The 23,037-nt window shown below is 34.4% G+C and overlaps 2 protein-coding genes and 1 non-coding gene across 3 annotated transcripts; 1 reads left to right on the top strand and 2 right to left on the bottom strand.

The window, feature by feature from the left end:
- Positions 1 to 2,012: 2,012 nt before the first annotated feature.
- LOC114195663 (outer envelope pore protein 24, chloroplastic-like) lies at positions 2,013 to 4,586 on the bottom strand. The gene is made up of 3 exons (XM_028086210.2): positions 4,277 to 4,586; positions 3,842 to 4,201; positions 2,013 to 2,366 (listed from the first exon to the last, which is right to left on the bottom strand). Exons 1-3 carry the CDS (start codon positions 4,475 to 4,477, stop codon positions 2,286 to 2,288), a joined length of 642 nt encoding a protein of 213 aa, XP_027942011.1. The 5' UTR covers positions 4,478 to 4,586; the 3' UTR covers positions 2,013 to 2,285.
- A 1,879-nt stretch (positions 4,587 to 6,465) lies between these two features.
- Positions 6,466 to 6,551, top strand: LOC114195730 (small nucleolar RNA R16). The gene has a single exon (XR_003606563.1). It is a non-coding gene; the product is annotated as a small nucleolar RNA R16 (small nucleolar RNA).
- A 7,699-nt stretch (positions 6,552 to 14,250) lies between these two features.
- Positions 14,251 to 22,311, bottom strand: LOC114194603 (GYF domain-containing protein). The gene is made up of 9 exons (XM_028084939.2): positions 22,124 to 22,311; positions 21,097 to 21,185; positions 20,036 to 20,938; positions 19,820 to 19,946; positions 18,652 to 19,440; positions 15,752 to 18,485; positions 15,152 to 15,345; positions 14,974 to 15,033; positions 14,251 to 14,793 (listed from the first exon to the last, which is right to left on the bottom strand). The coding sequence occupies exons 1-9, from the start codon at positions 22,194 to 22,196 to the stop codon at positions 14,417 to 14,419; spliced, it is 5,346 nt and encodes a 1,781-aa protein (XP_027940740.2). The 5' UTR covers positions 22,197 to 22,311; the 3' UTR covers positions 14,251 to 14,416.
- Between the last annotated feature and the right edge of the window lie 726 nt (positions 22,312 to 23,037).

The raw sequence follows: 23,037 nt of genomic DNA, 5'->3' as shown, positions 1-23,037 counted from the left end.
GGGGAGAATGTTAGGAATCCAAGTGTGAGTCTAAGTCCCACATTGACCAGTATTGAGAAAGTAGAGCACCATATAAGGATCAAGGCCCATAAACCCATTGCCTTAAGGTTTTGGGTTGAGAGTGGTGTCAATGTCTTATGTGATTGGGCTCAGGTCTCATTGGTGTTGTTCTCCCCGGTGAAACCCCCTCTGTAAAACCTGACAGTAATATAGGCCTGGCTCGTCAGGTCGACCCGTAAAAAAAATGCGGGGTTGGTCAGGGTAGTAAGCCCGCAAACCCACAGTGGCCCGACTCGAATAAGCCCACGCAGACTGATTGCGGTCCGCATAAAAAAAAAACTTGCACTTGTGTATATTAATTATTTTTTTTATGAATTATTGCATTAACGTTTCAAATTCTTGTATAACTGAAAAAGACAAGTATTATGTATTTTTTAATGTGCTAAAATTTAAAGAATGCATTGTGTATGTCATAGTATGAATATGATGAAAATGTTAAATTATTAATTTATTATCCAACTATCCAAAGTCTTTACTTAATTTTGTGAACTTCTTAAAGTTTCTCAATTTTATCATAAGAATTAAAAAAAAACGGACCAGCCCGCGGACCCGCAGACCAAGTGCAAGGCGGGGCGGACCAATGATTGCAGCCAACATAAATTGTACATGTCGGGACAGGACGGACCAGCCCGTGATGTATAAACCTTATGTGGACCGAGTCTAAACGAGTCGGACCACCTGCATTGACATCCCTACTTTTTACGCAATTTAATGATCTTGGTGATTACTCGTTTTCTCTTTGGTGATGTGAAGTGTCACTATATCTCAGTGGTTATCGGAATGTGCAAATGATAGAATATAATTTGAGTGAAAGTTGAAAACACCCATAATAAAAGAAGGCTTGAAATTGGTGAAAAGACTTATAAACTTTCAACGTCAAACTTCCAATAGTAAAATTTAACATATTGTAATAAAGCACTGATTCAATGCAGTGTTAATTTACTACACCGCTTTTGAAACCTTTTATTTTTCTTAAATTTTGACTTCAATGCAAGGACTCCTAATCACATTAATATTTTATTTAGCTGTAGACAAAAATATCCATTTTCAAGAGAAAAAAATAAACTTTTATTCTTATAACTTTTTGTTCCAATTTTTTTTTGTCATATCTATATACTTAAATAAAAAACATCATTAAAATTATGATTTTAATGTGATATATCCTCAAATGAAAGGAACAGATTCAGCATTGACTTTTTCTCAGAAATAAATTAGGTAACTTTCAATGCATTTATATTTATCTTGGTGTAGTTTAACTTTGATTGAATGATAATGAAACTTCAGCCAACAGAAAAACAACAAAAAGGAGTGTGACTTTCAAAACTGACTTTTGGGTGCTCATAATCCATACACACTAATTTATCTTGCTATCACTAGCGGTTGAGTTCAAAAATTGAAAATTTTCACCGTTTTGTTATTATTAATTATTACAAACTTAATCTTAACAAACTTCTAGTAGCTATAAAAAAAACGGCGTTGCCACGACAATGATTCAATGCATTCACGCCTCCACGGTACAACCAAAACAATTGCTTATTCAGAGTATGATTCACTCTACCTAGTATTTTTCCTTCTCATAAAGCTATAACTACAGTTTGAATTCCAGAATCACGTTCAACCACTCCCAATTATGATTTTAATAAACATATTATCAGCAATAAAACTGTCAATCATGCTATGTATCAGTGACTGATACAAACCACTCTGCAATTTGCTTGCTGTACACAAACTCTAATTCAACTAGCTATAAAATATATTTATATTGTCCCACAAAAGTTTTTTTCAAATTGCCAAGATAGTTTAGATGTTTGGATATGCAACATAAAGTGATCCAAATATGTTGTAAACTTCGAACTTACATTGAAAATACCAGCTCCGGAAGTCATGATAGAACAAGATATCCTTCAAACATTATAGTAAGAATGGAAAAAGGATAGATCAAACAGAAAAGCTACATAAAATGACTTCTATGAAAATAAAAGTGCCCATATTTTATGGGCAAGCAATTACAGGATGTTGTAATGTGGGGAAAGTTCTGTAGTTTAAAAATCAAATGCGAAGTTGCTGGTGGACAATTAATGCCAGATTGCTCATAACATGATCAAAATACTTTCAAGCACATAATATAATATTCAGAGGCAAAATATGCCCAATGGTGATCGAAAAAGCCTTCAAAACTTGACAGTAAACCTATCAAGCAATTGAAACAATATATTGGAATCAAGCTACATCTCAAAATTCCATGTGGTCTCAGCAATAAGTTTGGGAGCTTTCAATTCCTCAGCCAAGTTAACAGATGCTAGAATCTGGAAGACAAAGCTTAAAGTTAGAAAATATGTGTGAGAAACAACAAGATGATACTCAGGAATTACTTAATTATATTGGGGAGGGGGAGTCAATCCATTTAACCAAATTTAATGCAGAAAATAGATTATAGCAGAATCCTAAGAGTCAAACCTAAATTGATTAATTTATTAATAGAAGAACACACAAGGCATCCATAAGTCATGTACGAACGGTTCTAACTTCTAACATTTCCAAGACTAAAATATATTTAAAAGAAACGGAGAGCAAGAAAGATCACAACCATGACCAGTATCTTGTTGTATGTATGCCGCCACATATGTAAGCAACTAATTAAGGCTAGGAAACTTAAGGGAAAAATCAAGACTACAGTATAAAGCATTGGCAACTTTCAAGTCAAATGAGAATGAATAAAGATAATCAATCAGTACACATTGCATCCCTTCTTTGACCAATAATTGTCCATTTAGGATGCTGATCGAATTATTTATGGTTCACAATATATATAATAAATAATCCGATACAGCCTTTACACTGATTGTTAGCACCCAAGAAAGGTGAAATTTCCGGTCCCCCTTATCGCATTTCCAGCCAGCAAATTGTGCCTCCTCGCACATAACCAACTTCACGATAAGCTACTGGCTTCATTATATTCAAACACCCCAAGATGAATGACTACATCCTCAGTATAACAGTCTTCATTCATAAGCTTAATCATCAGTCAACTAAGAAACGTTCCCTTGGTAAATGAACCCTTGAGGTTCCTTCTACTAAAAATCAACCATGAGCGAATGCTCTAGCAATATTCAATAGAAAAGCATACAACAAGACTCGTTGAACCAATGACCAAAATTCGTAATTATTTGCTGAAAGAGATTAAAGTTACACAACACACTAACACGCAAAGTTCCTCATCCAAAATCAACTCAAGCAAAACACAAACACATGAAAAAGAAAATCTTAGATTTTGGATTTACATCTAACTCAATCTCAAATTTGGGATGACCGTTACACTTCCCTCGCGCTGAAGACTAAACGTTACAAGCATATGCTTAAAAGCTAGCTCATACAATTAAGTTATCTTTCACATATATTCATTCACTAATTTTAGTCCTATCATTACTCAATCTAAGATCACTAATACCTCATTCTAAAGACAGAACATATCAAAAGTGGCATTATCAAAACTAACCACCTGCAAACGGTCCAAACGGAGTAGCCTCATTGACCGAACAACAACATTCTAAAACCATATTAGAATTTGGGGTTTCCTTCAAACCTCAAAAGCTAACACATGAAATGGACTATTTTGAATTTGTTAGTAAATCCCCAGTCAAATATGAGATCCACTCCACATATCTATAAACTCTATCAGAAACATCAAAACTCAAACATATAAAAATTCTCACAAAAAAAAAAGAAAAACAAAACCACAACTATCATCCAAATATTCATATTGATTTCCGGATTGCCTCACCTTGAATCCAGCATTGTGTTTGGGATTCCGCGCCCACTCAACTCCCAAAACCTTGCTAGATGTCTGGTATGTGGCCCTCAACGAGTCATCACCGTAAACCTTTCTCGAAACGGCGAAATCCCACGAGTTCTTCGCCACATCATAGGTGGGTTCAATCGTGGTCAACCCCTTGTGAACATAACTGTACTTCAACTTGCAGTTCCCCGAGTCCAGCGCGTAATTCGCCGAAACCTTGTTAGCAGGATCCAACACAAAGGTCCCGTCCAGTACGGTCCGGTTATCCCCTCTGCTATGCATGTAGTTCAAATTCAACGCCCTGTCCCCAACCCTAACCGTGTTCATGAAATGGAACCGAATGTCCTGCAAGAAAAACGGTGTCAGAAAAGGCTATTATTGAAGTAGTGGAAGTGGCTGGAATTTGAAAAAAAATGGAACCTTTTTGGGAACGTTGTAGTCGACGATGAAGGAGCCGGGTTTCTCGACGGCGAGAGACAAGCCGGTGAGGCTGGGGCCGTTGATGAAAGTGGCTTCCGTTACGGAGGCGCGGAACTTGACGTCGGCGGCGTTGACGGCGACGGTGGCGAAAGCGGCGCCGTTTTTGTCGACATCGTACTTGCCTTTGAGAGTGGCCTTCATTGTAAACAACGGAAGGGAAGTGCGAAGAGACAAGAGAAAAGAATGGTTGCTGGTTGCGCCAAACGCAGCCGAATGTCTCAAAACGCGGAATAATAAATGGTTAGAATCCTCACGCTCTTCACCAGCCACGCCCACATTCTCTTACTTCCTTTTTCTGGGCCTCACTAACTACTACTGGGTTTCGTGCTGTGAACAATTGGCCCGTTCAAAGTCAAACTGGGTTTTCTGCTTTTCCTTTCTCTTCAATTCCTGTTTCTTTCAATTATATATTTCACCAAATCTTTTATAAATCTAGATATTTTTAATTAAATTATTATTTTAAATTTTGGACTTTTAATTAAGTTTATATTTTTAATTTTTTCAATAATTAAACATTGTTTGTTTATTTTCTTTTTATTTATTAAAAAAATTAGTTTTGTAATTGATATAAAATCATGATCATTAGTTTGAGGGTACAACAAATAAACAATACAAAAGAAAATTTGGTAGAGAATTCAGATTTAACGATTTAATGAACAATACAAGAAAATCTAGTAGAAAATTCAAATTTAACGATTTGAATATAATATTCTAACTATTAAAACATTTTTTAATTAAAAGTAAAAATGTTCATCATTTTAATTAATCGTAGTATCATTTTATATCAGTCACAAATCATAAAAATTAGCAAAATAATATAATTATCTACAACTTAGTATTTTTGCGCTAAATAAATTTAATAGAAATTCATTTAAAAATATTCAAACTTATCTACAACTTAAACTCATTTAATCTTTGCATTTGTATTCACAAAAATATAGATTAAGACTTTAGATTATAATATCTCACTTAAACTGTTTACTTAGTTCTTTGATTTGATTAATTAAAGTGATTATGATTTCTTTACATCTTTCGGTCTTGAATTGTCATCAAATAATTAATTTTCTTTGATGGCATAATAATAATAAAGAAAAGTAACAATGACTTTTCAGATTAGGGTGAAGTTACTTATGAATTTCTACTGTAAGAGCCTCTGTATTTCAAACACAATTTTAAATTTAGACTAAAATAGTTATTTTAAAAAATCCCCGTACAATATTACCCTTACAAGTTTTTCAAAATATGTAGATTAAAATTGAAATACAATATTTATTTAAAATTATTGAAGATTAAATTAAAGAGAAAGGCAAAAGAATATACCATGTTCAGAATACATATTTTAAAAAACTTTTCAGTATTAGCCTTTATTTAATTATAAAAGAAAAATAAATTGATTTTCATTCTGTTAATTTAATGAAAAGATTTTAGATAAAAAGAAGGAGAACAATACGACACCGTATATCTGAAGGGCATGTATGAGTGCAAACCCTAATCTTCACGCAACCCTTATTTAAAGTCTTTGAGTTCAGCCTCTTTTAGCCGTCTCTCAGAACAGAGTTGTAATTCTCTGATTTCGAATGTGTAACATTTTCTATTTCTCTTCGTTTTCTACTTCCGCAATGCATTGCTATGATTCCGATTATGCCATAAATTTTCTGTGTTGAATCCCTCTATAGCATTGTTTGATTCCAAAGGAATTCGATTGGATTGTGCATTTTTAGTTTTTTTAAGTTGTTTTTTCCATTGTTGATCCACTGCATCTGTTTTACCCTCTCCTTTTTGTATCCAATTCCAATGGCGATGGAGATATAACTGATGCACAGATTTTAAAGGTTGGCTTACCAGCCCATTGCACATATTTTGAAATTGCCATGGGTCAAATGGACCTACCGAAATGCCCTAGATGAAAACAAAACACGATTTTTTTATGCATTTATGTGTTTTTTGTATCTGCAAAAAGAGATTTGGCAGTGACGATTCAAATTTTAAACCGCTTATTGATATACTGATAAGCTGTGATGACAACATTTTTTAATCTGATGCCATTAAGCTTGTATTTTAGATTTTCGTTTTGTTTTTGTAGCGTCTCTTTCCCTGATTTTTCAGTGAATCTAATATTGTGACCAAGGGTTGGCAAGTGATGCTAAAATTTCTTATCCTACACACTGAATTACTCTGTGAAGATCAAAAACTCCGCTTATTATCTGATGCCTTCCTTGTCATAGGTTTGTATTGTAGAGTTTAATGTTAATTTTGATTGTCTCTGTGTTTTATTAAAAACTAATTGATTTGTTTAAAGTATTATTGAAATCATCAATGATGAAGAAATGCAGACGGGCGGACTGAACTGATGCCATGTTGATTGTCTGCCACTTCCACATTTGGAATTTCTCTGAGATTAAGTTTCGTGTTGTTTTTATTTTAATTCATTATGCGATTGATTGTGTTGTTTAATGTTTTTATTATTATTTTTTGCTGGGAATTAGTGTTTGATTTTGTTAAAGAACAATCTTTCTGCTATGATGAGGTTGCATAAATATGTCTGGACATATGAGAATTCTGTGATATAATAATTGCTTCTTCTGAGCAGAGGTATTAGCCTTGAAGTCTGGATTTCAAAATAGATTAGAACCCTAATTTTTCATCTCTGGTTTTCAAAATAGATTAAAACCCTAATTTTTCAGGCGTAATAGGAACTTATTTTTTCATTTATATGTTCAATATGAATAAGCCAATTGGTGAAATAAATGCATACGCTTAAAAATTTGGTAGTTTCTAAATTTTGACCTACTTCACAATCATATCTCCCACTTTTGAACATTTAGAACAATAACTTATATCTACTTCATCTCGATTTGAAAGTTGTCGAAATGTCTTGGCTCACAAGAGAATGAAAGATTAAATAATGTAATTATGGCAATATAACTTATTTTGTTTTTATCTAAGCTCATTTTGATTTAGTTGACCTAATTGAATCATAAATTTACTTTACCTATAAAATAACCATTTTAATTTAAAATTACAAATATTTTAGAAATATATAACGTTATGATTTATATTTATATATGCAAGATTCGTCTTGTCGTGAATATTTATTTTAAAACACCAATACATCGTGATGATGACTAATTATGCAATTAAATGACATTCTCATCCGAGAAAAGAATTAGAAAGGGTTATAATATAGATGATGTCTTATGTTTTGCACATAATGTCAATTTAAAAAAATGTATACATTAAAAGCAATTTTTATTTTTTAGCAGTGATACAACTTCTATCATTCTCAATAATCTTTTACATACAACATAATTCACTAAAACAAAATTTCAAATCTATTATAAATTTCACTTGATATTTTTTTTACATTTATAATTAGCATTCAAATACAATCCATTAAAAAGGCAAGAAGAGAAAAAACAGAAATCCAAAGAGTGAAAATATTTTGGCTTCAACAAAAATATGTTCACTTAAATAAAATTGAGTGAAAATATACTAACTCGGTGTTAAGTTTGGGTGAGCAAAAATCCTTTCTTTCAACGAAAATATGTTGTTTTTTATGATGTCCCGGGATTCTGTGTTTAGAATAAATGTAAGTGAAGCCTAAAACTCTTGTAAATCAATTAATCTAACTATTTTGAGTATTAGCATAATTGTTTAGGACAACTTTGAAGCATGGAAAGATTTTTCATAATCCAATAATTGATCAGCTTACTTTTTTAATTTATTAAGTTATTCACTAGAGCCATTGGATGTAAAATATGAACTCGATAATTGATTAGATTATTTTTCTAAGCAATTAATCTTAGTAGTATTTCCTTTTTAAGCCAACATTGATTTATATTTTGAAAGATGATATTTTTGCAATCAGAGGCAATTGAGTATTGAGACAGAAGAATTCTTATGTTCTTGGAGATCACAGTATTGGGTTTTTAAAAATTCGTCAAAAAATTTTTAAGATGAATATGATTTTGAGAGCTTTGACTTGGCACTAGGGATTAATTGTAATTCCTGCACATAAAGGTGTATTTGTTCCTTCTATTTTTTTGCAAATTTCATTTTTTTGTATTACTTTCATTGTGTAGGTGAATAATTGATTGCAATTGTGTAAGTGGGGATAGTTCTTGACAAGTATATCGAGTTCTTGGTTCATTAGAGTATAGAATTATTTAAATGTGCTTGTAATTAACTCTTTGAAATAATGGAAATCTTCTAAGCCGAGGTTGCTTAGAAGAAAACTCGATGTAGATTTTAATTTGAATCGAACTTGTATAAAATTGATGTCCTCTTGTTCTTTCCATTATTACTTTTCTTTGTTGATTTCAAGATAATCCATGAAATTATGGATCTTAACATAATTTGTTAATTGATTAGAGAATTTGATAAAGATCGAAAATTTGTTTCAAAATTAATTAAAAGATTAAATTTTTGAAAAATCAATTCACTCATTCTTTGATATTTGTATATTGGACATATCTCCAATATATACTAGTTTGTTGTAAAACACTTGTCAAAATCACTTAAATTAATATAGTTTAATGCTAAAATTTTAAAATTTAACACATTATAAATAAATTGTTTATTTTCAAATTTTACAATTGCTGTATATTTTCAATTTTACAATAGATTGAATATGAAACCGGGTTTTGTCAATTCGGGTTATCATTGACAATGAATCGTTTAATTCGATTTGAATTTATTGTATATGAAGCCATTTTTTTTCAAAAAGAAATTAGAGACTTAAAAATTATTTAATTTCCTTATAATGAGCTAATTTTGATTTTTACATTTAGACTTTCATAAGTATTTACTTAAAAATGTCTATTTATTCCGGTGTATAATAATTAAATTATAATTAAAATTTGTTTGCATCATAGATTTTTATTTTCAAGCACACTTTGTCATTTTATTTACGTGAATAACACATTGTACATAACATTTACATGCATAGCACACTTTTCTCTTTAGATGGGAATTCGGTTTCCAGGACCCGAATGTCAGTCTTGGTTTTGGATATTTTTTTCATTTCCCATTCAGAATTCGGTCCTCAGTTACCCAAATTCTGAGATGGTTTTCTTTCGTGTTTTATATAAATAAATTAAAATTATGGTTTTTGTATTTTTTTTAATAAAATAGATATTAAGAGTTAATTTTTTTTCTTTTTGTGAGAAATGTTTAAAGGTTAAAATTATTTTTTTGAAAAATACATTTAGTATTGTGTTTTTAGTTATTTTAGGTATTATTTGAAAAAATAATTTTTTTTTCTTTTTGAATTTGCTGATTTAAAAATAGATTTTGTATTGTGTAGTAAGTTATTTTATGTGTAATTTGAAAATATAAACGTCAATTTAATTTAATTTTTTTTATAATTTGTGTAGTATTAATTTTTTTAATAGATGTTTATAAATATTGAAATTATAATTATCTTTTAATTTTGCATAATTTTAAAAATTTGTATATTATAAACACTGAAAATTTGTAAAAAATAATTTAAAAATGAAGGAAATAACTAAAATAATTTAAAACTATTTTATTATTGTATTTTAAATAATTTTGTTACTTGTTTTTGGTTTATGTAAAATAAGTAACAATAAAAGATAATAAGAAAAGATGTATCATTGAATTGAATTAAGTATAAATTTATTGAACACAATTAAAAGTACAACATAAACTAAGGGGTTTGATGTGGATCATCTAAGTGCAAGGTTATTAGGACAATAATTTCTTGTGTGTCCTTCAGTTCTACAATAGAAACACTTTCTTGATTGTCTTCCTTCCTTAATGTCCATCTCAGTCCGAACTCTACTTGATTTAGGATGACCCCTCTCGCTTCTTGTTGTGGCAGGATGAGGTCAAACCTGTGGCCCTTGGTATGGTGGCCAATATTCTTCATGTCTTAACTCGCCAAATAAATTTTCATATACTTTCATGACGACATCCAGCCTATAATGCAATAACATGTGAACATGGTAGATGTATTTTTTGAAACTTTCCACAATCGTACCACCTTTCATCTAATCTGACTACAAATTTTCATGCAGGACTTACTTCTCTGGAATTCACCATCTCCTCCACTCTGAATCTTGTCGTATTTCTATCAAATTCAACGACATGGTGCGTGTTTAACTTGGAGTCCGCATCTTGTAGGAAGTTGGTCGCATATTTAGAGTACACATGACAACCACTGACCATTGCAGTTATTTGCCTACCTCTTTTTGTGGAGTATGTGTTGCACCTGGTGTATGTGGGCTATAATATGGATGAAATTGGCAAATTCCTAGTCTTCTTCAGGACAGAATTTATTGCTTCCGCTAGATTTGACCCCACCTTCTTCCTTGATCATATGCAAGACAACACTGCTCTCTTAGTATTTGGTCTACCCAAGCTGCTGCTCATGGGTTGTCTTCTCTAATGATGTTGTAGTAGTAGTTACAGCGTGGCTCTGTCAATGCGTACGCTACAAATATAATTATAGGACGAATTTATTTTCTAATAATGGGTGTGAATAATTAACAACTAAAAAATGAAAAAGACAAATTTACATGTAATAACTTATCCATGTTGACGAGGTCCTTTTTCAGAGTTGTATTCTTGAATCTTTTTGTAAAATTTTGTGCAATGTGTCGAATAAGTTTGGAAGTCCATCCCTTGGATCTTTATTTGCCTTGTCCATTATTATGCGAATAAGTTTAGACAGCCGAAACCTCTATGGATGCAGATCATGATTGTCTTTGCAGATGCAAAGTAGACACCAGTTTGAGCATCACTGGCGATTTCTCCATCGTCATATACACAGACAAACATTGATCCTTCCATCTGAGGTTGTGGTGTAACCTGACTTTCGATGATTTTTTAGAGTGAAGTGAAATTTCAAGATTAAGATAGTGAGTTTAGAAAGTGATGGTAGTCTTTTATACCGAAATTAAAGTTATCATGTCACTTTCTGTTATGTGAACATGTGACTTGCACGATAGTTAATATTATCATGTGAGTGACACGAGCTTTTATGTACTCATGTGATTGACATGACTTCTTATGTACCCATGTGAGTGGCACGAATTATTATGAACCCATGTGACTGGCACGACCTCTAATGTTAGCATGTGACTTGACTACATTTTATAAGAGATTAGCATTTCACCACCCTTATTTTTTAAGTTCAAATTCATTGAAATTAAAAGCTGCATAAACATTTGATGAAGAAGAATGTCATAAATAAAAATACATACTTTAAATAAGAAAATATAAACCTCAATCTAAGTTGAGGGATATGTTGAAGTTATTAGAAAAATCAAAATAAACTTCGTCAGAAATTGCGTTATTATGCCTTGTTGTAATAAATGTCATTATCTCAACTAGAAGATGACATGCTTTTATCGTTCACATGTAAAAAATGGATTCAGCATCGTCATCTCCATACATCGTCATCAATGCCTTCCGCAACAAATCCAGGAGGGACATGGTACCACGGATGGCTTAGTGGGGGCTTAGATGGTCCCATCAAATGACTTCTTATGATGATGCGCATATGGTTAAGTGTAACCCCATTTGGAAGTCTACATAAGGAGAACCTTCCATCTTCAAAATCAATAGCAGCATTAAAGGAATTATATGCATTCAACTGCTCAAATAAAACCATTTTTACTTATTATACTAGATCACTCCACAACTTTCAAACTAAAGAACCACAACCTTAAATAGAACTGATTACCTTCACCTGGATAGCGTGGTAAGAAAGATAATTACTTTCACCACTGTAAAAGTTGGTGCATCTTTGAAATAAATGGTCTCACTTGCACCTTCTAATTATGACAAGACTTATCAACTTTATTGGGTGGTGCCAAAGTTGATTTATTATATTACTCTTCTAAAACGTGATAGATACTTCAATTGAGATTACGTACCAATTCAGAAATTTACTTTGACCATTGTAAAAGCTGATGCATATTTCAAATAATTGGTCTCACTTGCACCTTCTAATTATGATAAGACTTGTCAACTTTATTGGAAGGTGCCAAAGCTGGTTTATTATATCACTCTTGTAAAAGGTGACAAATACTTCAATTGGAATAATGTGCTCATTCAAAAATTTATTCTCACCACTGTAAAAGTCGACGCATCTTTGAAATAAATGGCCTAACTTGTACCTTGTAATTATGACAAAACTTGTCAACTTTATTGGAAGGTGCCAAAGCTGACTTATTATATCATTATTGTAAAAGGTGACAGATACTTCAATTGGGATAACGTGCCAATTAAAAAATTTAATTTGACCATCATAAAAGGTTACACATATTTGAAATAAATGGTCCCACTTGTACCTTCTAATTATGACAAAACTTGTCAACTTTATTGGGAGGTGCCAAAGCTGATTTATTATATCACTCTTGTAAAAAGTGACAAATACTTCAATTGGAATAACGTGCCCATTCAGAAATTTACTCTCACCACTGTAAAAGTTGGCGCATCTTTGAAATAAATGGCCTAACTTGCACCTTGTAATTATGACAAGACTTGTCAACTTTATTGGAAGGTGCCAAAACTGATTTTTAATTCAGAAATTTACTCTCACCCTGCAATTTGGACAAGACTTGCCAATGTATTGGGATAGTGTGCGAATAAAGATACATATGGTCGTACACAGTAAATTCATTAATGGTATCACATGCAACCTGACACTATGATAAGATGTGTGCACTTTTTTGGGATATCAGGTCATGTAAACCTTATTTGAATTCATAGCAAGACCCACAACTACTTGCCTTATAAATACATAAACTCCAAAAAAAAACTTAGTATACTCTGTTACTGCATAACAAATCAACCACTATCAACTCAAACCACAATCAAAATATGAACTCATTCCAATTTTTTGACATGGAACACTTTGGCATTATGGTACTTGTAATGTCTTTCATTAAATAAATATTTTTTTGTTCAATTATACTTTATAAATTTCAATTAAAATACACAAATATTACTAAAACAAAATTTCAAGTTACAAGAAAACAAGAAAAATAATTAATTTCAATCAAAATTTTAGTCATTTATTTATTAGGATATTTGAAAAATATAAATTCTAACTTTATAATTAAACTTAATACCTACAATAAACTTAGTCCATTATTTTTCTCAGCAATTAATTATTGTGTTGTAATCCAATCACAAATAGTTATATTATTCATTTTTATAATATATCATACAAATATTATAATTTCAAAACTTAAATAAAGTTTCAAGTCTAAAATCTAAGAAATTTATATACTTTTAATAAAACAATAAAAACAATGTGATTTTATATTAATTTTAATATCACTTTATATTAGTTATGAAAACTCATTCTTGAAACAAGATTAATAAATATGTAAGATAATAGTCACATCATCTAATTAAGTTTAAATGAAAAATTTAAATATAAAATATAAACTATATATTTAATAAACAAAAAATAATAATTAAAATTATCTAAATTTATGAAACTACATACAGAATATTTTATAAAAAGTTGACACAAATTTATGAAAAAGTAAATAAATTTTACTAAAAGTTGGCTATTTATAAGAAGCTTCTAGTATTTCATTTATTTACATTCAAGAATTATTCAATAGTTGTAAACTGAAACAATTTCAAACAGTGTCATGTTTTGCAGACAAAAAATCTTCCTAGAATTCATTAGTAACTTATTTTATTTAACTGGACCTATAATATTTTCGGCCTATATATTTTATTTAACTTCATGGGAAGTCAAACAAAAAATGTAATTAACTGGACCTATAATAAATGGTAAAGCAGAACTAGCATTTTCGGCCTCCATGCTTTTACTATAGTCGCGACTTTGAAAGACGCAAGAGTTGAAATCATTAGGAAACGGATTTGAAAGACGGTAATATTTAGATAAAATCATTGTCACCGCGAAGTGTCAAAACAACTCCTAACATTAGATAACAAAATTGGTTAAGCAGATCCAATAAATTCTGCTAATGTTCTGTATAAAAAAAGAACATAAAACACCTAAAACGGGAAAAACCATTTACAAAGTACGACCAAAATGTATATACATCTACCGACACAACCTCTCTTCAATTAATCTTCTACACTTTGGATCTCACCCATCATGATACGGTTACTCACAACGTTAAATCCCAAAACTGAAGGGCTCACCTTTTTCCCCTTCTTACCTTTCTTCTTTCCACCACCACCTTTAGAGGATCCTTCAGAGTAGTCAACATCCTGTGTGTCTGCATTACCTGAAGCTGTCCATGATGCACCATGTCCACCAACTTTCTTCTCATTCTTACTCTGAAAAGCTATATCCAAAACATCCGATGGTAACAACTCCTTGTAATTCAGGAACTTATCAATGAATTCATGCTCGGGATCATATGATCCAAGGTTTTCTATGAGGAGCAGTTCAGCTTCCGATCTGGATTGCTTCAAGCAAAATTCAAGGAAACTTGTATCTGCAATAATTACCATGCAACCGCACCAGAAAAATTAAGAGCTAAAACAAAATTTATGGTGATTAAAAAATAAATGTTCTATTCAAACGCATGATTCAATCCATGGTTACAATATACAGAGCCAAATCCATGGTGTCATTTAAAATGTTCAACTCAAATAAGTCTTAACGATGGACATACCTTTTGAGCCAATAAGCCTAACACACTCATTCTCACACCAATCTCTAAAATCCGTGGCTTCTGAAAATGTAACAAATAATTTCATCTCTTAGGAAGTTTGTCAAAACACCCAGACAGGATTAGGATATTCTGCAATCGGCAAGTACAATAAACAAATAATAAAGTATCTTTGTTTTACCAGAATGCTTTGTCATGGCATCTTTTTTCAATTTCAGCATTGATTGAGAAGAGGCAGGAGATGATGCTAGAGACCGTTCAGCTTGTTTACCACTCACTGATTTCTGTTTCGTCAATAGTCCGGGGGAATTACCTTTCGAGGTTACGTTTTTTGAACCCCAGTTCCCTTGGCTAGCAAGCTGAGGGAAATCAGACCTGCTCAAAGGGACAACAAATAAATCAGCCACAGCTCATCAACTGTGCTACCAAAACTGGATTCAGTATAGACGAATATAATTTTTACAGATGCCAAAACCAAAAATTTCATAACAAGAACAAAAAACATACTTTTAATTTTCAACACCATTAATAATAGAGGGACTAAATTAGCAAATTATCTAACAAGAGAAACAAAAAACAAAATGTTTATCACATTCTTCCCGGTGTAATATTTAAGACGTAAAGATGTGTTAATTAGTTGCAGTGCTTCTGCAAACATTTCTAAACAAAAATGTGTTACAAGTCAAAGAAAGCCTATAATAAAAATAAGATTGAAAGTCTTAAGATAAAAAGTTGGAGAGTAAAATTTTCAAACGCAAATACAAAGAGATAGAGATCGTACTGCTTAGCATCTTGCTTAGATTGCTCCATTGGACCCCAGAACAAATCATCATCCCCTTTGTATTTTGATTGAGAAGCTTGGGTATTTATCTGAATTGGAGAAGCAGCTTTAGATGGAGAGGATGCAGAAACCGACCATGAAGAAGCATTACTCCGTGTAGACTGGGTAGGCTGAGATTTTGGAGGCGGAGGCACTGGGCTAACAGGAATTGCAGAAGAGGCCTTTTTCTCCTGCTCCTTTAGAATGTCCCTCAATGAAGTAGGTTTTGGAACCCTACCGGAATCAGTAGACCATGCTGGAGAAGGAGACGAGCTTGGTGGTTCTCGCTCTCCTTTCCAAAGAACAAAATCACTAAAAGAGGGTCCTGCGGGGATGACAGGCAACTCTTCCTTTTCCTGCTGTGCCAAACGGGAGTTTTTTCCCTTTTCATTGGGGCTTGAAGCTATAGGTACATCAGATGATGCAATGGGCAATGAAGCTTTAGTTGCTGAACCCTTCGATTTTGTTGACTTTTTTCGGCTTCTTTTAGTGTCTTTCGCCTCAATAAAATGGCCGTCATCCAATGATTCCGACTGTACAACTATATTATGTGAGGGCAATATACTATCTGGAATCTCAGCATCTATTTCATTAGATTTCTTTAGAACTTCTTCAGCTAATAGATCATGCAGAGGACTTTTCTTGCTCTTGACATTTTGAGAAGTTTCAGACTTAACATGATTCTCGGTATTGCGCCCTTCTTTGACACCTTCACTAGATACCTTCAAGGAGTCAGGATTGGCCACAATCCCAGCCCAAGGACTTGCTAGGGTCATTGAATTGACAGAAACAGCAACATCAGATACAAGTGTTTCAGTCTCAGCCTTCCTTTTTTCTTCCTGTTGAATTTCTAAGAAAGATTTCGCTTTGACACCTGGAGCAGGTTTCCAAGCCCGTCCGGCAGGTACCTCAGTTTTTTGTGTCAAAAGAGTAGTTGAATTGATCTCACCTGCATCAACTGCTTCAGTTATCTTTCCAGTAATAATACCAGACCAACCACCAGCTTGTTGGTGATCATCACCAGTCTCTGGGACAGCACTTCCAGTCCGAGTTCCCTTAACTCTTGTTTGTTGCATATTTGTATCATTTAACGATTCGTCAATCTTAGCTTCCCTAAAATCACTTAACTTCGCCATTTCAGTTTCCGACTGCTTTGATGGCTGCAAAGTCAAATTTTTTACCACTCCCTTTGTTTGATCAAAAGACTGAGATTTGGTTGATTTTTGCTTCTTAGATTTCTTCTCACTAGCCTTTTTAGGTTCTTGAGGTTCAATCTTTCTCATATCTCCCAGAGAAGGCTCGGATATAGTGCTGTCCTTCCCAGCATGTTGCTCTTGATGCACAATATCCAATTTGGTCTTCACCTCCGTACCAGGACCACTCACCGGTGGTGACACACTAGATACAGCTGTAGATAAGGCGATGCTGGATGCAAAAGACTCCACATTTCCAGAACTTTCCCCAGGCTTAGAAGTTGAGGTCACAACCACGGCATCAGGCCTAAAATTGCTTGGCTGCACCTGTTCCACTGACTTAGCAGCGTAATCAGAAGGAGAAAGAGATGGAATGAGTGGTTCCTCTTTGGATCTGTTCTGATCAAGCAATGCAGAACCATCAACCTGAGTTGATGATACTGGAAATGACTCCTTCTGATACTGATCAATAATTTGTTCAGTAAGATTAGGGCCCCAATGTTCTGGAAGAGTATCACCAAATAATTGGTGTGGAAGACGTATAGAAGCTTGGCTGCTTACATTAGAACTTGTATCTTGACTAACTTTAGGTGGTAGATTCAAAGAATTAGAATTATGCTCATTATGCACATTGGGGATTGCTGTCTGAGAGCTCATGGGAAAAACCTCCTGTTGTGGTTGAACTAGAGAAGGATCCACACGCAAATTACCCATCGGTAATACACCTTGCAACTGTCCATAAGATAAATTACTGAAGAGCTGGCTAGACGGTTGGTCTTGCAACACTTGAGAAAGCAGTTGTTGTTGCCGTAGTAGCTGCTGCTGCTCCTCCTGCTTCTGTTGTTGCTTCAGCAATAGGAGTTTATCAATCAAGGGGATCTGCTGTGATTGAGCAGCCGCTTGAGAATGCAGTTGCAACAAGTACTGCTGTTGCAACATATTTAATATCTGAGGATCTTGTGATAAACCTGAAGAAAGTAGCTTCTCCGCTGTCAAAGCGTTATTTGGGTTATCAGCAGCAGCTTGAGACAATAAATTGCTTAAAGACAACTGGTTTTGTGCAGGCAGCCTTTGCTGCTGAATTCCAAATGGCATTTGAGGAAAATTAGGATCATGAAGCAAATCAATTTTATTCTGTAGGGGATCCAATGCACCTTGTAAGGGATAACCAGGCCAGCCAGCAGCACCATTATTTAGACCTGCAGATGTCCTATCGGATAAACCTTGGATGATTGACATTAACTCGGAATTTTGGGATTGAGGTTGCCGAGAGTTATCACTCACTGAAGACAATAGTTTAGAATGCAAGGAGGCATCTGGGACAACATCCGGTTTTGGAGCAAACGAAGCTGCATCACGCCCTGGCCAGTATGGGTAGGGACTAGGCAAGGACCGTTGTCGTTCAAGTGCCATCCTCTTAGCAAGCAAGTAAAGATTATTTCCATTATCAACCGCTGATGGACCCATATTACCAGGATTATTTCCAACAAATCCTTGCAAACCTGAATTGAATATGTCAAAATCAATGTCAAGCCTAAACATCTCAAAACATGGTAGTGTACAAAAAAGAAAAAGATTTGAAGAGAAAAATATCAATGCAGGAAAAAATATTATAGCTTAATTATCCAAAAATGAATACCAAAACAACCAAGTATAACAGGTAAGAACCTTCTGACAATGCCAGGCCATCAAGGGGAGGACTGTTCTTGCTACCAGACATAAGTGACTCCAGAAACCTATTTTCAGCTTCGGTATCAGGATTCTGACGATGCCTAGAATCACCACGCAAAATGTCAAGCTCATTCAAACCAGTAAGAGTACTCCCAAATGTACTGGAAATTTGCCGTCCGGGAATATCTGTGAAGTCATTTGGCTTTGGTGTAGAAAACCCAGGTGGAGGTCGAGCTTTAGCTCGTAAATGGGGCATGGCATCACCAAGAGACAACCATGGTGAGTCAGCTGCTGAATTTTCCAGGCGAACAGGTAAATCAATACCAAAATACCCAGCCTCAAACCATCCAATAATATCAATTCCTTTAAATGGACCTTGGATTAGACCCTTAGGATCTTTATACAAAAGGGATAACTCCTCTGGAACAGTCTGTTGAACTCTTCTGATTTCAAGTTCGCTGTCCAAAATGCCAGACAACTGCCTCTTAATAACAGGATCTTCACTAGCTTGCCACTTACCTACATCTTTGGAGTCAGATAAATAACCCAAATTATTTTCCCACTGATTATGAGGATCTTTTGGCTGGTGTGAGTTCAGATCTGTTTTTCTCAATCTAACATCACTAGTTACATCTCTACCATCGTGAAACTGGGCAGCATGGTCACCAAGTGGCATTGTTCGCCATGAAGCACCAGGATGAACAGAAGTATTTCCTTCAAATGATGAATCTTTATTACTGGAAACCTCTTCAGGCACTTTGTAAGAACCTCCATCTTCACCTCTATCTGTTCATTAAATATATTATGACAATCTAGTGGAAAGTAGAGACAGAAAATTATGCTCATGAAAAACCAGAGACCATAGGGCGGCAGATATAAGTAAGAAGAACACCATTTAATGTGATATTTGACATTGTTCACATAGTTGAAATCGAATACATAAATGGAGGGGGAATTAGTAGTTAAGTTCGTTTGAGGCCATGCAAATCGACTTATTAGACCAGTGAATCTTTTGCGTCATGGAAATATGGGTAAAAACCATACTCTGTTTAGGGTCAAATCCTCACTCTACAACTCCCTCTACAAGGGTAAGAAAAACTACAGTTCCAAAGTTACCTGCATCTAAACCTATCTAGAAGTACATAAATGTACATGCAGAGCTTACCTTGGAAAGGTCCACTTCCAGGCTTCATTCTTCTTGTGTGAGTAAAATCTGTTGACCTTCCATCTTTTGGAACCTGAGGAGCACTGCTGCTAATTATCTCCCCTTTGTCAATTCCATTCAAGACAGCCTGTTGAAACAAAAAAGCTCATCACACCAAACCACTAAAAAAGACATTTGCATTCAGTAATTAAAAAACAAACCAAAGAAACCAATTACCAGTTCCTCAGGATTTGGTGCCAGAATAGCTAGAGGCTCCAAGGGTTCATCCTGAGTAAGATTAGGTACCTGCACAAAATCATCAACTAGTTTTCTATTTGTACCCATACCAGTCACTCTGTACACATCCAGCAATTTTGTCCTGTTATATCTAAAGGGGTTCAGTTCTTCAAGTCCACTTTGAACCTTTTCCAATGTAGCTCCAGAGTATGTGCTACTCATAGAGCTAGCAAGAGAACCAGTCCGGCCATGTCCAATACTAGAAACTGGGGGTGTATTCTCCCCACGACCACGCCCATAGGAAAATGTAGACACTGGTTTGTTTGGGGTTGTATGGGAAGGATCTACCCTTGCACGGCCTTGTGAGTAGTTAGGTCTCCATGGCCGATAGTGTTCTCCCTCCTTCTCATCCTTTCCCTGACTGGAAATGTTAGTCAGACCTTTTTCCAAATGTATATCACCGTCTTTTCCAGAGTCACTCCACTTTTCACGGATGCCTTCTGGCTCCTTGTCATCAGGACCCCAGCGAGTGTTCCACTTACTTTCACGCCGCTGATCAAAGTTAGTTTCTCTGTTTCCTGAATCATTCCATCTGTGATTATCAGTTGCACCACGCCGTGCTTCAGCAAAGTTCCTTGCAGACATATTATCTGTCCACCGTTCCACTCTGCGAGAATCACCTAGGTCTTTGTCTCCATCTCTCCAACGATCCTTCCGAATGGAGGATTTGGTGTCTCTCTCCTCATCACGCCAACGATCACGACGTCCACTTTCTGAGTCAAACATGGATGGCCTAAAGACATCCTTTTTCTTATGGACATCATGCACATCCTCTCCATTTCCAGATGTCTTGACAGTCTCCGAGCGATGGCCATAAGGTGGGTTTGAGACCATGTGGTTCTCCTGAGTAGTTAGAATAGGAAAAGGAAAAAAAAAAACATTAGCAACTGAAAATTATTTCTGGAAAGTTAAGGCTGCACCTATGTCTGATTTAGAGACAATATCTAGAAATTATTCGCAGACAACGATACAAAAATATGCAGAACTAGTTAAGCACACACCACAGATCCTGTTCCAAGTTTATTCTCCCCCGGCTTTGGCAGAAGCCACTGTGGTGAGAGTGGAATGGAATTGTCAGATCCTTGGACATCTGCACAAAATGGATAAAAGCATCAATTAGTGAAAAGAAAATGAAGATTCTAACCTTTAAGTTCCAAAACTATAAAGCATGTAGTACAGAAGACTGACAAAAAATATACAACAAACACGTCTGCAGTCCTCAACCAAATACGAAGTTTAAAAAAAAATAAAAGAAATATATAATCGCGATCGAAGGGCTAAATAGGAGCAAAGTATATCAAGCAAAAGGAAACTGAATCACATGGCAGCAACATAAATCTGGAACCGTGTTTCTTTACCTATTCTGGTAAAAAAAAATGAGGGCAGGAAGTGGAAATAATCAAGGAAAAAAATACTGTTTCAACCGTAACGAAACTAACATAATATCCATCACTGTTAACCCCAATAGCCAATTACAGCATTCACAACGACGAACTCAGACTTCAAAAACCGGCTACCTTTGCTGCAGTGTAAAGCTCCAACCTTCTAAACCACAGTTTACAAGAAAAAAGGGCACACACAAAAATAATATTGAAAAAATTCAAAAACCGAAAAAAATCCAAATGTAGTTCACAAAATAGCAAAATAGAAAAACCCTCGGTAGTAAAAACAGAAGATTATTGAATGTCATTCCCGTTTCGGAACCATTGAAGCGGTTCGGTCATCCTACCCGAAGAAAAAATAAAAACCCTAAACTCTCACCCGCAAACGAAGTGCATTTCGGTTGTTCACAAAACTGAAAGGAAGAAAAAATGAAAAAAGAAATAAAGGTTTGGGGAAACTAGGGTTTAAAGAAGCAAGTGATAAACCACAAGTGAATAAAATAAAAGAAAAAGAGAACGCAAGCGACGAAGGAGAAGAGACAAAACAATGGAAGCTAAGACACATAAATCGCTGGATTCCAATCCAAAGCAAAAATGAAATTGGAAATGAAAGAAAGAGAGAGAGAGAAAGAGAGAGAAATGAAACCTTTGGAGATCTGCAATGGCGGTGCGACGGAGAGGTGGTGGCGAGTGTCGGAGGTGGCGCGTTGTTCAGCCATGGATGATCAGCGAGAGTTGGAAGAAACGAATGAAAAGAGCGAGTGAGCACTGTGCGAACGAAAACCCTTTGCGAGAAAAACCAAACTGGGAGGCCAAGGGGGAATATAGGTTAACCCTTTCAACACACTTCATAATGTGTGCTAGGGTGCACGATAAGACCCTGCGACCCACGCGCGCACATTAGTGCCAACCCCTGTGATTCTCGAGAAGGAAACGGCCACGCGCCTTGGACCCGTCCGTGTCCGACCCGCCGCGGGTTTTTGAAGGACGTGTATCTCACGCGCCTCTTGAATTATGAAAGATTTTTGTTGTGTTGAAAATGAAATTTCCCTCGTATTTTTTTTTTCTCATCACCACCATTGGTGCGCATTTCTCCCATGACCCGATTTTTACGAAACGACTTTCGTTTCGTTGTTCATATGGTAGATAATTTTCAAAAAAAAATTCAAAAATTATAAACTTCTTCTACTGTTATAATTTCGATTAATAAAAAACTATATTATTTTTTATTTTATTTTCTTTTCGATTAATACTTTTATTTTTTACATATTATCCTATTTAGTCAAAATGTTTATATTGTTTTACTCTATAACAAACCAAATTTTGTAACTGTTTTCTAATACCTTTTTTTTACATTTTATATCTTTATATTTATTCTCCAACTTTCTAGTTTTCATCATCTGAGAAATACTGAAGTATGTTTATTTATAATAATAATAATCATATATAAGAAGAAAAAAAAACTTTTACAACTATTTTTCTACACATTTTATTATAACTTTACCTTTTATTTTGATAGAAAATTATAAATGTTTCTATTACATAACTATGACATTATGA

This window comes from Vigna unguiculata, chromosome 8 (assembly GCF_037176805.1).
Source record: "Vigna unguiculata cultivar grain cowpea cultivar isolate G323 ecotype 2 chromosome 8, ASM3717680v1, whole genome shotgun sequence".
Classification (NCBI taxonomy): domain Eukaryota; kingdom Viridiplantae; phylum Streptophyta; class Magnoliopsida; order Fabales; family Fabaceae; genus Vigna; species Vigna unguiculata.
The sequence above is the reverse complement of the archived record's forward strand: the minus strand, read 5'-3'. Positions and strand labels throughout refer to the sequence as shown.

What these genes read in the sequence shown, in the direction of transcription:
- LOC114195663 (XM_028086210.2), bottom strand. Translation starts at nt 4,477, where the DNA reads ATGAAGGCCACTCTCAAAGGCAAGTACGATGTCGACAAAAACGGCGCC. An exon ending in ACTACAACGTTCCCAAAAAG is followed by an intron (nt 4,202 to 4,276) that starts GTTCCATTTTTT and finishes TTTTTCTTGCAG; the next exon opens with GACATTCGGTTCCATTTCAT. An exon ending in AACACAATGCTGGATTCAAG is followed by an intron (nt 2,367 to 3,841) that starts GTGAGGCAATCC and finishes TTTGTCTTCCAG; the next exon opens with ATTCTAGCATCTGTTAACTT.
- LOC114194603 (XM_028084939.2), bottom strand. Translation starts at nt 22,196, where the DNA reads ATGGCTGAACAACGCGCCACCTCCGACACTCGCCACCACCTCTCCGTC. An exon ending in TGGAAGTGGACCTTTCCAAG is followed by an intron (nt 19,441 to 19,819) that starts GTAAGCTCTGCA and finishes TTTAATGAACAG; the next exon opens with ATAGAGGTGAAGATGGAGGT. An exon ending in TGCCATGACAAAGCATTCTG is followed by an intron (nt 15,034 to 15,151) that starts GTAAAACAAAGA and finishes TTACATTTTCAG; the next exon opens with AAGCCACGGATTTTAGAGAT.